The sequence below is a fragment of the Mastigoproctus giganteus genome, chromosome 7 (assembly GCF_048544385.1).
Source record: "Mastigoproctus giganteus isolate SK-2022 chromosome 7, ASM4854438v1, whole genome shotgun sequence".
Taxonomy (NCBI): Eukaryota; Metazoa; Arthropoda; class Arachnida; order Uropygi; family Thelyphonidae; genus Mastigoproctus; species Mastigoproctus giganteus.
The window spans coordinates 154,793,838-154,809,369 of record NC_143581.1 but is presented as its reverse complement, the minus strand read 5'-3'; the positions used below and the strand labels follow the sequence as shown (position 1 = coordinate 154,809,369).

The window sequence follows — 15,532 nt, the reverse complement described above, 5'->3', positions numbered from 1 at the left end:
AGTGGAACTATTCAGTTACTGAGGCTTCTGTGGTTACTAATGACCTTACACAACTCTGCGAATGAACAGGGCACTGCATTTGGTCTAGGCTGATTTTTTCCTCATTGAGGAATCAGCAGCTTTGACAATTGTATATGTTAGTTTCATGACTTACAACATTAGTCCTTGAGGGTGTCGCAAACATTCTCTCAGATATGCCAAGCTGTGCTTGCTACCTGGGAGTCTAAAACGCTGATGGAACTAATATTTGGGTGACACTCAAGTCAAGTGGACCCAATTTTGGCAAAGTCCAGTTGGTCTGTGACAGCTAAATCCTTTGCTTGCATCTTCAAAATGGAACAAGTCCTGAAATACAGAACCCAGCACACTGTGGGTGACCACCCAGGTGTGAATCAGTGTAAGCAGGGGTCAAAGTGTGGTGCCCACACTACATGGAGGAATGCCGCCTCTCAATGTTACCAGGCAATACCAGGTGGTAGATGACTCCCATCAAACAGTGCAATACCACCACTTTACTTATTGGAGGCTTGAAGTGGTGGAACCCATGTTTAGTCTCCTGAGCAAATCTCCAGTAAACCCTCCCCCATCTCTTCCATCATGGTGAGATCCAATCTTCCTTACATTTCAAGGATACAGCTCTAAAATGATGTTCACAGGCCACTAGTTAATATACCAGACTGAACCTATTGGTAACTCTCTAGTCCAGAGCAGCTAGGATATAATCTTAGACAGTGACTGGAGAGAGACCAAGTAGTGTGTATGCGGAGGCATTGTCAAGGCCACGTTATGTCAATGCTTAGCATGTGTACGCCATATCCAAAATTAGAGGTCGAAAGTCATTTATATGGCCTAGAGGTGGAAAGTCATTTATATCCATGGTTGCTCCTTTTTGCCCTGGAATATAGCTTTTCCCCAAGATTACCGGCCCCACCACGTGGAGGCAAGAGTGGTGCCACCTAGTGACCAAGCAGCTGGAGAAATTAGTTTGTTAGTGAAAAATTAATGTATATACTAAGAAAAAGAAAGGTGATTTCCCTTTCTGCACTTTTACTCAAAATCTGTAAAGTACAGAACCACTTATAATAAACTGAGAATTTGACAGGTGCTAGAAATTAAACAGAACAAAATCACTGGGAAAATCACTATATATATTGCTCAGGAATAATCGCTTGGACACTAATGCTTGGCACTCGGGGCCCCTTCTGCTTGGAAATTTGCTCATATCCAGCCAGTTGCTTAAAAGAGTGACAAATTCCTTTCATCCAATTATCATCCCACTGCAATCACTTCTACTCTTTCTAAAGTAATGGAAAAATCAATTAACTGCCAACTTAAACTATCTAGAAACTTTCTATCTGATCAATGATCGCCAGTATGGATTTCATCAGTGTCGATCCACTTGTGATATTCTGGTTTATGTTACCCATCTGTGGACAAATTCAATGGAAAAGTTTAGTGAAACTCAAGCTGTTGCTCTTGACATTTCAAAGGCTTTTGATTGTGTTTAGCATAAAGGTCTTCTAAATAAGCTTCCATCTTATGGTTTGCCAGCTGTTTTTTGTAATTAAGTATCTAGTTTTCTCTATGACTGCTCACTCCTCCAATAATGCTGGTGTTTCCCCGGGTTCAGTTCTTTTTCCCACTATTTTCCTCTTGTATATTAACAACCTTCTTCCATTGACTGGAAATACTATCCATAGTTTTGCTGATGATAGCACATTGCATTTCACCTTCCGGTTTGAGAAACCTTGCCCTGCTTGTCAAATATCCACTACCAATTCCTTAAATGCTGATCATGTAAATATCCAGTGGGGCAAAGATAACTTAGTCGATTTCAATCCTTCTAAAACTCAGTCCTGTCTTATATCTTGCAAAAAGGATTCTTCTGCTCCTATGCTTATCTTCGATGAAACTCCAATTTCTAGGCACGATCATATGTATCTATTTGGGATTACCTGACTTCTAATCTCTCTTGGCATAAGCAAATCACAAATATTGCTTCTCTGCATCTAAAAAACTGGGTTTTCTCTTTCAATCTCGGCATTACTTTTTTCCAAACAGCTGTTCACTCTGTACAAAACTACAATACCATGGAATATTGTTCCCACATCTGGGACGGTGTCCTGAAAAACTCTCTCAAGCTTCTACATTTCATTCAAAAGAGCAGTTAAATTAATGATTCATCTCTAACAGAGTCTCTCCACTCTTTGTCAGTCAACATCCTTTTATTGTCCAACTTCAAACTCACCTCATTTATTCATTCAACTTCTGTTTTCTGGAACAACCTTCCTTCATACATATTTCCTGAAACAATCTTTAGAAGATCAAGTCTAATGTCAACAAATCTTTCATCTTCTCCAACTCATACATGGTACTAAGTACTATAGGCTCTAATACCTCTTGTGTTTGGAGTTTTCATATAAAAAACCAAAAAAAAAAAAAAACCTACTTACTTTGGTAACTGTAATGTGTTTGTTTCTAATGATTATTTATTGCTGCCCACAAGGTTTCATTCTAGCTTCTGGGATATCCCTCAACTCTGCCACCATGGATGTAGGGTCCCTGGATACAGACTGTTCTTTCCATGACCAGCTCTAGCTGGTCGACCACTGTGTGGGCTCTCTGGGCATTTAGCTGAAGGAATTTCAAGACCTGGTACTGGTTATGATTATAAGTTATATCCATAATCAACTTTGTGTTTGTACTGTTTCACTGCCTTCAAGTAGGTCAGACATTTAGGATCCCTTATTGAATGATTGAAGGCAGTTCTTGTACTCTTACAATTAGAACATTTTGCTTCCTGAGTTTTTTTTTTTTTGCAAGCATTATAATCCATCCATGATTTGCACAATGGCCACACATGCTCTCTTTTTAGTGTATGTATAGGAGGTGTGCCAAATTTCAGGCAGCAGTAGCATTTGGGTATAGGGTAGTGCACTTATATCTATGGCTACCCCAGCTAATATAAATTCTTTGTTGTCTGGATAATAAGCGATGTGTTCTGCTATCCAGTTACAACTCTAAGTCAGTCTTGACTTGGTACTGCTTGTTTGTTTGTTTTTTTTGGTTTTTAGGAGCATTAGCAACTAAGGCCATATTGCTCCGGGGATATGAGGTGGTCATTCCCTGACCTTTCCGTATTATCAGTATTTGGTGGTCACGGGCTCGAACCCTGATCTAATCAAGAAGCGTGTGCTACACATTGCTGCTCCTGCCCACCTGGCTACGGAGGTGCCAAACTTGGTACTATATTTCAGGATAGATTATGAGCTTAACTGTTCCTGTGTTGTGTTCCTTCAGATGTTTTCTCATATGTTTCTGATAAAATGCCCTGCTTACTATTGGATTTATCAACATCAAAGTTAAGAATATTAGGATATCTGATTTTAGATTTATAAGTCTTCAAGCCAAGGTCATCATCTTCAGTCTTAATGGTTTCTATAATTACTCCTGTATTCCTAATCTTTCTAAGTACTTTGATTTTTATATTTTTGAACAGTTCTTCCAAGTTCTTGGCAATTGCCTGTTTGATGGCTTTGTTTGAATCAAGCTTACTTCCTTTTGATGGTCTAAAGATTACAACGTTGTTGTCTTTTCCTTGTTAACAATTCTTGCTTCTTGACACTCTTTTGAGTTGGTTGATTGGCTTTAAGGACTTAGGCATACAACCGAGTCTGCTGTCTCTGTCATTCCCACCCATTTTCTTTGGTCTCCAACTCCAGGGGCTCACATCTGGTGAGTCTGGGCTTGGCACACCCAGGGTCCTGAGCTGGATATCATCATTCTTCTCTTTCTTGGTAATTTCCTTCTATTTTTTTTTTTTTTTGGCTGGTGCAGCATAAGCCTCAGGCTTCCTTGCACTATATGGCTAATAATAATAATAATTGCTTTAAGAACCTCATTTTTGATATGCAAATTGGTTACAATTCATTCTAATCCTGTCCAGCATTTAACGATCTTCTGTCTAGTGGTTTCAGTAATTCTTCCTGTCTGGGAGAAGTCACTGAGTTTCCAAGCTCCAATCTAGATGCTATAACTCTGAAGATGCCTGGAAAGTTGCTTCACGGTCATCTTTTGTGTTTTGTTCACTTGGATCTTGGGATTTTCCCCCAACTTCTGGAGTCTGTTTGTGAACACATTGTAATCCCTCTAGTTTTACTGGAAGCAGATTCAGGTCTTTCCCTTTCTTTATCTGACAGTGCTTAGGATTGGATATTATCATGTTTTGTTCATTTTAATCAATTAGTAGAATTCAGATCCTGTACATCATTATCAGAGTCTGGGGTCATATTTTCATTATGCTCTTTGGGAAATTCTATGTCAATGAACTTATGATGAAACAAACATTTGGTAACTTTCTAGTCAGGAGTCCAATGAATCAATATGAATCTCATATATTATAGATGTCCAATGATTTAGAAGTAAATCTGTATGTAAACTTAGTTCACCAAAGTGGGAGGGAAGAATTGTCTCAAAAAATACTTGTAAGTGTGATGATCACAAATAGCAAATACCTCATCAAAAATAACCCTCCTATAGAGATTTCAAGTCTTATTACTACATATCTCATAATCACCAGTAGTTAGTTTTAGCAATAGGAGCATGGGTAGTGAACCCCTGAAATAAAAAGAGATTGTCTATGTATGACAGTGACCATCATTTTCTACAGAGCCGTTAAAACAAAGGAATCTAAAATAGTCAGATTTTTACTAGAAACTGAAGAAAACTATATAAAATAAACTTAACTTGATAAGCTCTATTTTCCTGCATTTATATAAGAAACAAAACATTCAAATTTCAATTTGAAATTTGCATGTTTTGAAATTGGAATTTGAAAATTCCAATTTCAAAACATACAAAAAGAAATGCTCACCTGATTGTCTTCCACTGGGTGTCGGTCTTCCCACATTTTCATCAGTGCTTCATTGATGTCTGATGTTTTCACCTCCCTCCATACACATCAAGTGAACCTCCGCGATGCATGCCCTATCTTCTTGACACCCAGCAGCAAACTCTGTAAAGAAAGGACAGACAGAATAGGAAGGGGGAAGGGTTATGCTCTTAGAATCATAAAATGTGAGGCGGTGAAATGTTGAAGCAGTGTGTTATAGGCCTAATAACTATGATGAACGTAATAAGAAACCATACAGACATATAGAGTTGGCTAGTAAATCAGAATGTCTTATAATGGAGTATTTTAACTTTCCAGATATTGACTGGACTGTGCGGATTGGTCACTCGCACAGTAGCAAGCCTTTTGTGGATTTATTGGAATGAATGTTTTCTACATCAGTGTAAGGGCAGCAATGAGAGGAAGTTGTTGTACGGGTTTTAGGCACATCAGCAACTTAAGCCAAATTGCACTGTATGTAATATAATATGTCTGTAAATTGCATGTATTCTGTGGTCAATTTACTGTTTTCTGGACAAAAAACCCCCCCCCCAAGATTCCGGGAAAAAAAAACCATCTACCCTCACCTGAGACCAACTAACTCAGCCACATTGTAAAAAAGACCCATAAAAATTCCTTGCATAATTGGTGGGATTCAGGCTCAGGTCAGTCTGGGGAGGACGGTGATTATAATCACCGTCCTCCCCAGAGGTGGTATAATTATACTACCTGTACTATCTATCCATGAGGGCAGCAAGAGAAATCAATACTTTTGATCTGATTGTTAGCAGTGACCCTTCATGCATTAAGAATCTGCAGATAAAAGCCCTACTAGTGGAAGTGATCATAGTATATTGATGCAGGATTTATTTAAAGATGCAATTACTGTCAAGGGCAAAGGAAAAGACTTTTGCAAAGGTGACTATAGTGGTCTCAGTTTTTAAATCTCAGCAAATTCTAAATGGGAAGCATTCAGGGAATGTAGTCGTTGGTGTAAAAATACCAACTAAGATATACTGTACAAGTCATATGTCTAGTGAATTTCTGATTATTTGTAATTAATGAAGCAGTTCTGAGTTGCCTCAAACTCAAATAGCACTGTTCTGTCTTCTCATACTGCTACCATCTTATTACTTGTAAGGAGAATGGAATTGTGTGCAATGTCAATGTACCACATGGCATTCACTGTTCCTTGACCAGCCACCAATGGTCCAATTGGTGGACCATTGAAAAAAGGTCCACCAAGAAAAAGCCCAAAATGGTGACAGAACCTTCAACAAACTTCAAACCTGGGACAGCACACTCTGGTAAATAACATTTACCAGAGTGTGCTATCCTCTATACCCAGACATAGCTGTCAGATTGGAAAATAGTGCATTGTGATATTTGGTTTGTGTGCTGCATCTTTTCTGTAAAATCCCATGGTGTATAATCTCCTAAATAACTTATCATCCTTTCACTAATATCAATTCCTGTAGTCTCCCTGAATGTCTGGTTAACACTATTCGATGAGGACTGATGGAATCTGCTTACTACTCTTCTGAACACCCTCCATTCTATTCTGTAAATTATAGCCCACTCCTGTTTCCAGCTGTAATAGCAACATGACATTTCCACTTGATGATTATGTCACTCATCACTGATCCAGGGTGTTGCAGTTGTACAAACTGATTGATTAATTGCTAATATGGCATCCTGTAATGACTCCCTGAGTTGGAAGTCACCGAGATCAAAGCCTTGATCCATCTATTGCATTTCATTTATCTGCTTACTCATAGCATGAATTACTTGCTTTTATACCTATTCCTGACACATGGATTACAGATATAGTTCACTTTTCCAAAATCCAGAGGTAACTGGATGCTTATGGAAATATATTGTATATACCAAGTCTTTCAAGTGCCTTTCAAAATGGAGTATGCTGTTAGCACCCATTTAAAGTTGCTTTTATATCTTTTCAGATATAAAACACATAACATGGAAATTTAGACTAATATTTAGTAAACTACAAAATCATCTTGTAAATAACAGTTTTATGACATGAGATATACTTATTTTTATAAATTTATTGTCAAAGATTTTAAATGTTTCTATTTGGTTTAAGCAAAATGCTATTTTGATATATATATCAGCTTTGTTGCCGTTTAAAGTCTTTAAAAAAATTGTATATTTGAAAGTAAGACTATGTTAAGCAATGCATTTTGAACCAAAGCCTGCTGTTTATACTTGTGGCCAGGTGAAATATATTGTATGTTACATTATTCACTGGTTCAAACAATCTTTCAGATGTAAACCTGTAATGTTGTCTATATCAATGCCAGAATTAAATCATTGAAAAACCATAGGAGGATGTTAATGATATAGTTTGATGAAGAAACATGAAGTAGAGAAATTTACAGTATAGAACACAGGGGAGTCAATTTTAAAATTGCTTACTTATCTACTAATTTTTAGCTTAACAAATTTATTATATGAATGGTTAATGCTGATCAGTTCATATAATTGACATTATATTATTCTGTGCTTTTCTGATATTGAAATTGATGAAAATACTTTTGCAACGTTCTATAAAAAAATACAGCTTTTTTTAACTATTTTTATTATAATATTTACGCAGGAGGTTCCTTGGAAATGTTCATGACTGAAGATCAAAAGAAATACTACAATGCTATGAAAAAGATGGGGTCAAAAAAACCAGCTAAAGCTATCCCTCGGCCTGTGGTATGTTATGAAAATGCATACTTCCTAAAATAAAAAATGTTGCATTCACATTCTTATGTCTTTATGTAACTAGATACTCTTTCTTGACGTTTTTTTTTTTTTTTTTTTCTTTTTCATTATATCTAAAATTATGATAAGCTAACGTAATCCACAATTCTTTTTTTTTTTTTTTTTTTTTTTTTTTTTTATTGAAACTACTTGGGCAGAAAATTTTCTATACATATTCTTTCATTATTCTTCCTTCTTTCTATAAAATATAGCCTTTAATTGCTATGATCACGATTCTTCTGTGTTGTGTGGAAAAGTCCCGAGTTCAATTTCTGTCAAAATAGGAAATTTTATGTGCTTTCTTCACACTGTGGCTGAATTGGTTGATATTGAGTGAGGATTATGATTTTCTGTCTCTCTTTTTTTTTTTTTTTCTTTTTCTCCCAGGGCTACCATGTAATACATTCATCAGCAGACACAATATACTGACACCTCATGGCCTTGGCTACCTTGACAAAACAATAACAGCTATAAACTACATATTGGTTTTTTCTTCTTCCACTGTGGCTGGATTTTAGGTGCAACAGCAACTAAGACCATATTGTGCCATCGTGTATTATATCTGTACAAGTATATATTCACAGGCCAATTTCAATGATGTATGGAGGTTGAAAAATCTAAATAACTCATTAGGAAACATTACTACAGCTGGCTCAGATTGACTAACTGCAACCTCAATCAAAGAAGCCTTTAAAAATTCCTTCAATCGCCAACAGGACTCGAGCCCTGACCTCTCCAAATGAGTGACAAAGAGCAAAACCATTATACTAAAATGGAGAATTCTTCTTTCATAATTCACTTCCTCCACTGCTTGCTTGTCAGTATTATGTTTATAGGTTACTAGTTTCTTTTCCACAAGGGCTAAAGGGCTGTCGCCCTCCCTAAAACTCCAATATCATCATATTTCAATTTCATTATTACTACTTGTAATTCGAAATTAATTAATATTTCCTTGTAATGCTTTTGCAAATTAACACAGTATGAATTGCTATTTGTATGAGAGATTTTGCATTAACTTTGATGACATTTCAGGCCATGCCCAACATCTGCAAATATGAACTTACCAAACTTGAGCTTGGGGGAAGGGGGGATACATAACCTAATAGATTAACTAGAGCTGCAGGCAGAGGTGAAAGTGATTCTTGAACTCCTTCTATTGGAACATACAACAGCCTGGAAAGTAAGGCATCAGGGATTTTAAACCTGCTATAGGTTGTCACTGAACTAGTAAATATATGGGCTGTATTAGGGTAACTAAGAGTAAGAATAGATGCATGTATACTAGCATGTACACTAATGATAGGAGCATTGTAAATAAATTTGATGTACTATTAAGTAGTTGAATGCAGACATTGTAGGAACAGCGGTGACATGTGTCACTCAAACATAAGTGATACTGAATTTCAATATAGGAAGTATACTATAGACAGGAAGGATTGATAGGACAGGAGAGGTGGAGGAGTTGTACTCTCAGTTAAGAAGAATATTAAATCTAAGACAGTGCATCCAGTTGAGTTGGGTGATGAGTGCAATGCTGAGTCAGTCTGGTGTGATATAAGCACTGGAAAAACAAAAATGAGAGTAAGAGTGTGTTATAGACCTAATGACTGTGATGAGTATACCAAACAACTATATAGGGAAATACAGTGGGCCAACAAATCAGGATGTGTCATAATGGGCAATTTTAACTTTCCAGATGTTGACTGGAATTTGTGGGTTGGTCAATCACACACTAGCAAGACTTTCACGAATTTATTGGATGACTGCTGTCTACAGCAGCATGTTAGAGAGGCATAAGAATAAGAAGTACTCTTGAGGTCATTATCAGCAGCGATTCTTAATGCATTAAGAATCTGCAGGTAAAAGACTCACTGGGTGGTAGCAATCACAGTGTACTCATTTGGAATTTACTTAAAGGAGTAACAACTGTTAAGGGTGATTATAGTGGTCTCAGACAGTCTTTAAATTCTATGCAGTGGGACCAACTGATGATATTACCAACAGTAGGTGCCTCCATAGCCACGTTGGCAGGAGCAGCAGTGCGTAGCACATGCTTCTTGATTAGACCGGGGTTTGAGCCCGTGACCACCAAATACGGAGGATGCAGAAAGGTCAGGGAATGACCACCGCATACAAAAAACCAACAGTAAATTCTAAATGGGAAGCATTCAGAGAAATAATCATAGAAGCTACTGGGCTTTTCATACCAACTAAGAAATGTTGTTCAGGGCTTAGACTACAATGGATGTCAGATGAACTGATGAGACCTGTGGCAGAGAAGAAAAATGCATGGGATGCATATAAATTATCAGGTGATACAGAAGCCTATGATAGATATAAACTTTCTGTAATCAAGTCACAAAGGAGGTTAGGCAAGCTTCGGCAGATTACAAGAAATATTAGGCAAAGAATAGCACCATAGACGTCTACCATATATTAACAGTGGAAGGAAGATGTTGAATCACATTTAATTGTTGATGACCCTGTTCAGGTTGCTGACAAATCGAATAGGTATTTTTCATCTACATTTGCACATGAGGAATTCTTATGGAGATGTCAGAAGTTTATCAAACTAACGGGGCACTAAATTATTTTGCGACAATTGAAATAAAAGTAGAAGAGAACTTGTTGAAGAAGCTAAATATAAAAAAAGGCACCAAGAGTGGATTGGATCTACTCAATTATATTAAGAGAGGCAGCAAAAGGGATAAGCAAACCCTTAGCCATAATTACGAGAGCATATTTGGATTCAAGAGAGGTCCCTGTACACTGGAGACATGCAAATGTATCCTCGATTCAAAAAGCCGGATCGAAAAGCAACATCAGTAATTACAGACCTGTTAGCTTAACAACTGTTCCAGAGAAAATAATTGAGTCACTGGTTAAAGAAGTAATAAGGACCATCAAGACAGGAGTGCAGTTATACTTGTCATAGCACAATCCTGTCAGTTTGTTGGACACTGCGATGAAGTAACAAAGGAACTGGATGTAAAAAATAATTTTGATATCATATACAGCAGACTCTCGACTTACCGGGATCGGATTAACCAGGATACTTCAAGACTCCAAAGTAAAAAAATATATATATCCACTGGAAGTCATAAAATTCAAGTAATAAATAGAATAGGTATAAAAAGATGTTTTGCAAGTTGTAAATAAGTGACAAGAAGTGGCATTATAAGTCATGATTGGGAGATGAATGTATCTATTATCTTGCAACCCATACTGTCTTCATACCTGCCACTCAAAAAACAATAGAAAGAGAACAAATGTTTCGTGCATCGCATGGATTGTTGTGTTCCATCGCACCACAAAAAGGAAAATTTGGTTAAGTTATTTATGTAAGGATTGTCCGAATTTTTTTTATAGTAAATATTTTTTTTGTTTAGAAATCATGAAAAGGTTGGGTAAACACAAGAGAGTTATGCTTTCAGTTCAACAAAAACTTTAAATTATTCAAAAGTTTGAAAATGGTGTGGTAAGTTTTTCATTTTTTATCTATCTCCATATTTTTTAGGTACATTGCTGAACATTTTTTGATATTTTTGGATTAACCGGGAAATCAATTATCAAGGATTTTATTTTTACCATCTGTCCTGGAAAATTGAGAGTCTACTGTACTTGGATTTCAGGATACTATGCACACAAAAGTCTGCTGGAGCAATGTGGCATTAAGGGCAAGTTACTGCTATGACTAAAGGGAATGGTTGAGTGGGAGAAGACAATGAGTGGTTATCAATGGACACAATTCTTCTTGGAGTAACGTTATCAATGGAGTCCACAAGAGTTCAGTGCTGGGTCCATTGTTGTTTTCAGTATTTATTAATGATATTGATGAAGGTATATCAGGCTTAATGTCTAAGATTGCAGATGATACAAAGGTTGGTCCGTAATCAGAATGAGCTAGTTCAACAAGATCTAGGAAATTTAAGTCGAATGGCTGAGAAATGGCAGTTGAAGTTTAACATTGACAAATAAATACTGCATATGGACAGCAGTAATCCCAGATTAAAATACCAAATATATGGTACTACACTCATGTAGTGAAAAATGAAAAAGACCAGAGGGTAATTGTGTACTCAGATATTCTCTGAGCAGTGCAGACAGCTAATGGGGTTTTGTCAATGATATACACAAACTTTGCTAGCAGGGATAAGGAGGTGATTATCCCTTTGTACAGAGCCATGGTTAGGCTGCATCATCAGTATTGTATATAGGTTTGGAGGCCTCATTGCATGAAGAATGTAGATCTGCTAGAATGCATACAGTGAAGGGAATAAAAGGGTGGTCTTTCCAAGAAAGACTTTATTTCTGCAAATTGCAGCATGTTGCAACTAGGCACCTGCAAGGAAATCTGATTGGGGTGTTTTAATCCTTGAGAGGATCAAGGAAGCTCAATGTTAATGGCATCTTCCACTTGCTGGGACTACACACGACAGCATATAAATTCAAATTGACGAAGGATGGTGCAGGATAGTGTGCAGGTGTTTGCCTTCACCTGATGGGGTTGATTGATGGAACCAACTTCCATCTGTTGTGGAAGTGAGTATTTTGAATAAATTCAAGAAGACAAATTCTTGGAGGGAGGGAGGGAAAGAGAGTGTGTGTGTGTGTTGTTTTGGTTGATGATCTATAAGCTTGCTTTCTTGCATCATTTGCCACTACTAATACTAATGTGATCTCTGTAGTACTAAAGTCTTTGAAGTCTGAGTGTTTAGTTTGCAAATAAAACAGTGTTTGCTTATTGATTAATGTGTTTTCACTGAAAATAGTTACCAATTAATTAGTTTTATTCTGCAGTTGTTTTATTCGAAAATTTATTATAATTTTCAAAGAAAAAATTAATGCAAAAAACACATTTTACAGAAAATAACTTTTTATAAGTTAACACTCAGTGAAACAATACGATGTAAAAAAACCAAGGATACCCTTCTGACTTAAACATCAAGCAGACATCAAAGAGTAGACAGCTTACATATCAAATAAGATTTTGTCAGGATATTTATGACAAGCATAAATGGTTAATATAGCTGTGAAACCAAACAGGTTTTATTATTATGGGTATGTCTACCAGGGGCAAAGGTTGATGACGTTGTAGAGCAGATATCATCTTTTAAGGGCACAAAAGGTGATATAGTTTTACACGTTGGCACTAATGATATCAAGAGTAGGAGACCGGCAGAATTGCTTAACAAGTACAGGTCACTGTTGAAAAAAAGCCATGAAATAGGGTTGAATTTGAAAGTGTCTGCAATTCTGCCCAGACACGATAGGAGGGAGTATATGATGAGAGCCTTGTCGATCAATTCGTCCCTGGAAAGATTGTGCAAGGCTCAAGGGGTAGAATTTTTTTCAACCTGGACTGTACTTGTTAACAGGAGAGATTGCTTCTACAGGGATGGGATACACCTAAATAGAAAGGGTGCAAGAATATTTGCTGATGCTATCGAGGCAGTGTTAGGTGGGTCGGAAAATTGCTAGATTGGGGGGAGACAAAGACGAATAGATTAACAGTAGCCACTGGCAGATGTGAAAGAGATTCTTGCACTGCTTCTATTGGAATGAGCAGAAGCCTGAAAAACAAGATGCAAGATATTTCAGAGACTGCTGGGAGTCACTGCGGTACAAGTAAACACATGGGTTGTGTTAGAGTAGCTAAAAATAGAAATAGGTGCATGTATACTTGCGTGTACACCAATGCTAGGAGTTTAGTAAATAAATTTGATGAATTTGAGGTATTGCTCAAAACAACAAAGGCAGATATTGTTGGGATATCAGAGACGTGGTGTCACACAGGTATAAGGAATGCAGAACTGGAATTTGGGGAGTACATCTACAGAAAGGATAGACTGGATAGGAAGGGAGGAGGGGTTATGCTATTAGTTAAGAAATACATAAAACCAAGGAAGTGAAGCCAGTCGACATCGCTGGACAGTGCAGTGTCGAGTCAGTTTGGTGTGACATAAGCATTGGGAGAGCAAATTTGAGAGTAGGAGTGTGCTATAGGCCTAATGACTCTGATGAGTATAATAAGTAACTGTACAGGGAAATAGAGTGGGCCAGTAAATCAGAGAGTCTTATAATAGGAGATTTTAATTTCCCAGATATTGACTGGAATTTGGGGGCTGGTCACTCACACATTAGCAAGGCTTTTGTGGATTTATTGGATGATTGTTTTCTACATCAGCATGTTCGGGAGGCAACTAGAGGGAGGAATACTCTTGATTTGATTATCAGCAGTGATTCTTCATGCATTAAGAATCTGCAGATAAATGAACCACTAGGTGGCAGTGATCACAGTGTGCTGAAGTGGGATTTACTCAAAGAGGTAACTACCATTAAGGGTAAAGGGAAGGGTTATTGCTTTCGTAAAGGCGACTACAATGGACTGAGACAGTATTTAAATTCTATACAGTGGGACCAACTGATGATGTTACCAACAGCAAATGCAAAATGGGAAGCATTCAAAGAACTTATCTTGGAAGCTACTAAGCTTTACATACCAACTAAGAAATATTGTTCAAGGTTTAGGCCTAAATGGATGTCAGATGAACTGATGAGGCATATGGCAGAGAAGAAACATGCATGGGATACATACAAATTAATACATGACACAGAAGCATATGATAGATAAAAGTTGATCTGTAACCAAGTTACAAAGGAGGTTAGGCAGGCGAAGGCAGATTAAGAGAAATCTTTGGCAAGGGATGCAAAAAAAACAGCAAAGAGTTCTTTACTTATGTAAACTCTAGAAGGAAGGGGATGAATCAGATTGGTCCACTTGATATCGATGGGTCAACTGTTGATGATCCTGCTCAGGTAGCTAACAAACTAAATGAATATTTTGCATCGACATTCACACATGAGGAGTTATTTAGCGAGGGGAAAGTCAGAGGTGTATTCAACTCTAGCAGTAAGCTAGATAATCTTGTAATAACTGAGAGTAAAGTGGAGGAGAAATTGTTGAAGATAAACACAAGAAAGGCACCTGGGGCGGATGGGATCTATCCAGTTATATTAAAGGAGGCAGCAGAGGAAGTAAGCAAACCCTTAGCCATAATTATGAGAGCTTCCTTGGACTCAGGGGAGGTACCCACAGACTGGAGATGTACAAATGTGACCCCAATTCACAAAGGATCAAAGGCTGACACAAGTAATTATAGACCTGTGAGTTTAACTTCTGTTCCAGGAAAATTAATGGAGGCACTAGCTAAAGAAGCACTGCAGGATCATTTAGACAAGACTTCAGTTACAGCTCGGATACAGCACAGTTTTGTTAAGGGGAAGTCTTGCCTGACCAATTTGATTGGATACTTGATGCAGTCACAAAGGAACTGGATGCAGGGAATAACTTTGATATTATATACTTGGATCTTAGAAAGGCTTTTGATACTGTTGCACATGGAAGATTGCTGCACAAATTGGAGCAGTGTGACATTGGAGGCAAATTGCTGCTGTGGATAAAGGGGTGGCTGAGGGGGAGAAGACAGAGAGTGGTAATCAATGGACACTGCTCGTCGTGGACTAATGTTATTAGTGGAGTCCCTCAGGGCTCAGTGTTGGGTCCATTATTGTTTTCTGTATTCATAAATGATATTGATGATGGTATATGAAGCTTAATGTCGAAGTTTGCAGACGATACAAAGGTAGGCAGAGTTGTCAAGGCCACTACTGACACTATGCTGCTGCAACAGGATCTGGAAAGGTTGAGCAGATGGGCTGAGAGGTGGCAAATGAAGTTTAACATTGACAAATGTAAAGTTCTACACATGGGAAACAGCAACCCCAGAGCAACGTATCAACTCTGTGGTACTACACTGACAGTGGTAGAGAATGAAAGGGACCTGGGGGTGGTTGTGCAGGCAGATATGA

The 15,532-nt window shown here is 37.6% G+C and overlaps 1 protein-coding gene across 1 annotated transcript in view; it reads left to right on the top strand.

Annotated features, from left to right (window-relative positions):
- LOC150083272 (sodium channel protein para-like) overlaps nucleotides 1-15,532 on the top strand; it is a 1,345,866-nt gene that overhangs the window by 1,268,820 nt on the left and 61,514 nt on the right. The window contains exon 31 of the mRNA XM_090377950.1: nucleotides 7,505-7,612. Coding sequence (XP_090234076.1) covers nucleotides 7,505-7,612 — 108 coding nt within the window. The remainder of the gene's footprint in view (nucleotides 1-7,504; nucleotides 7,613-15,532) is intronic.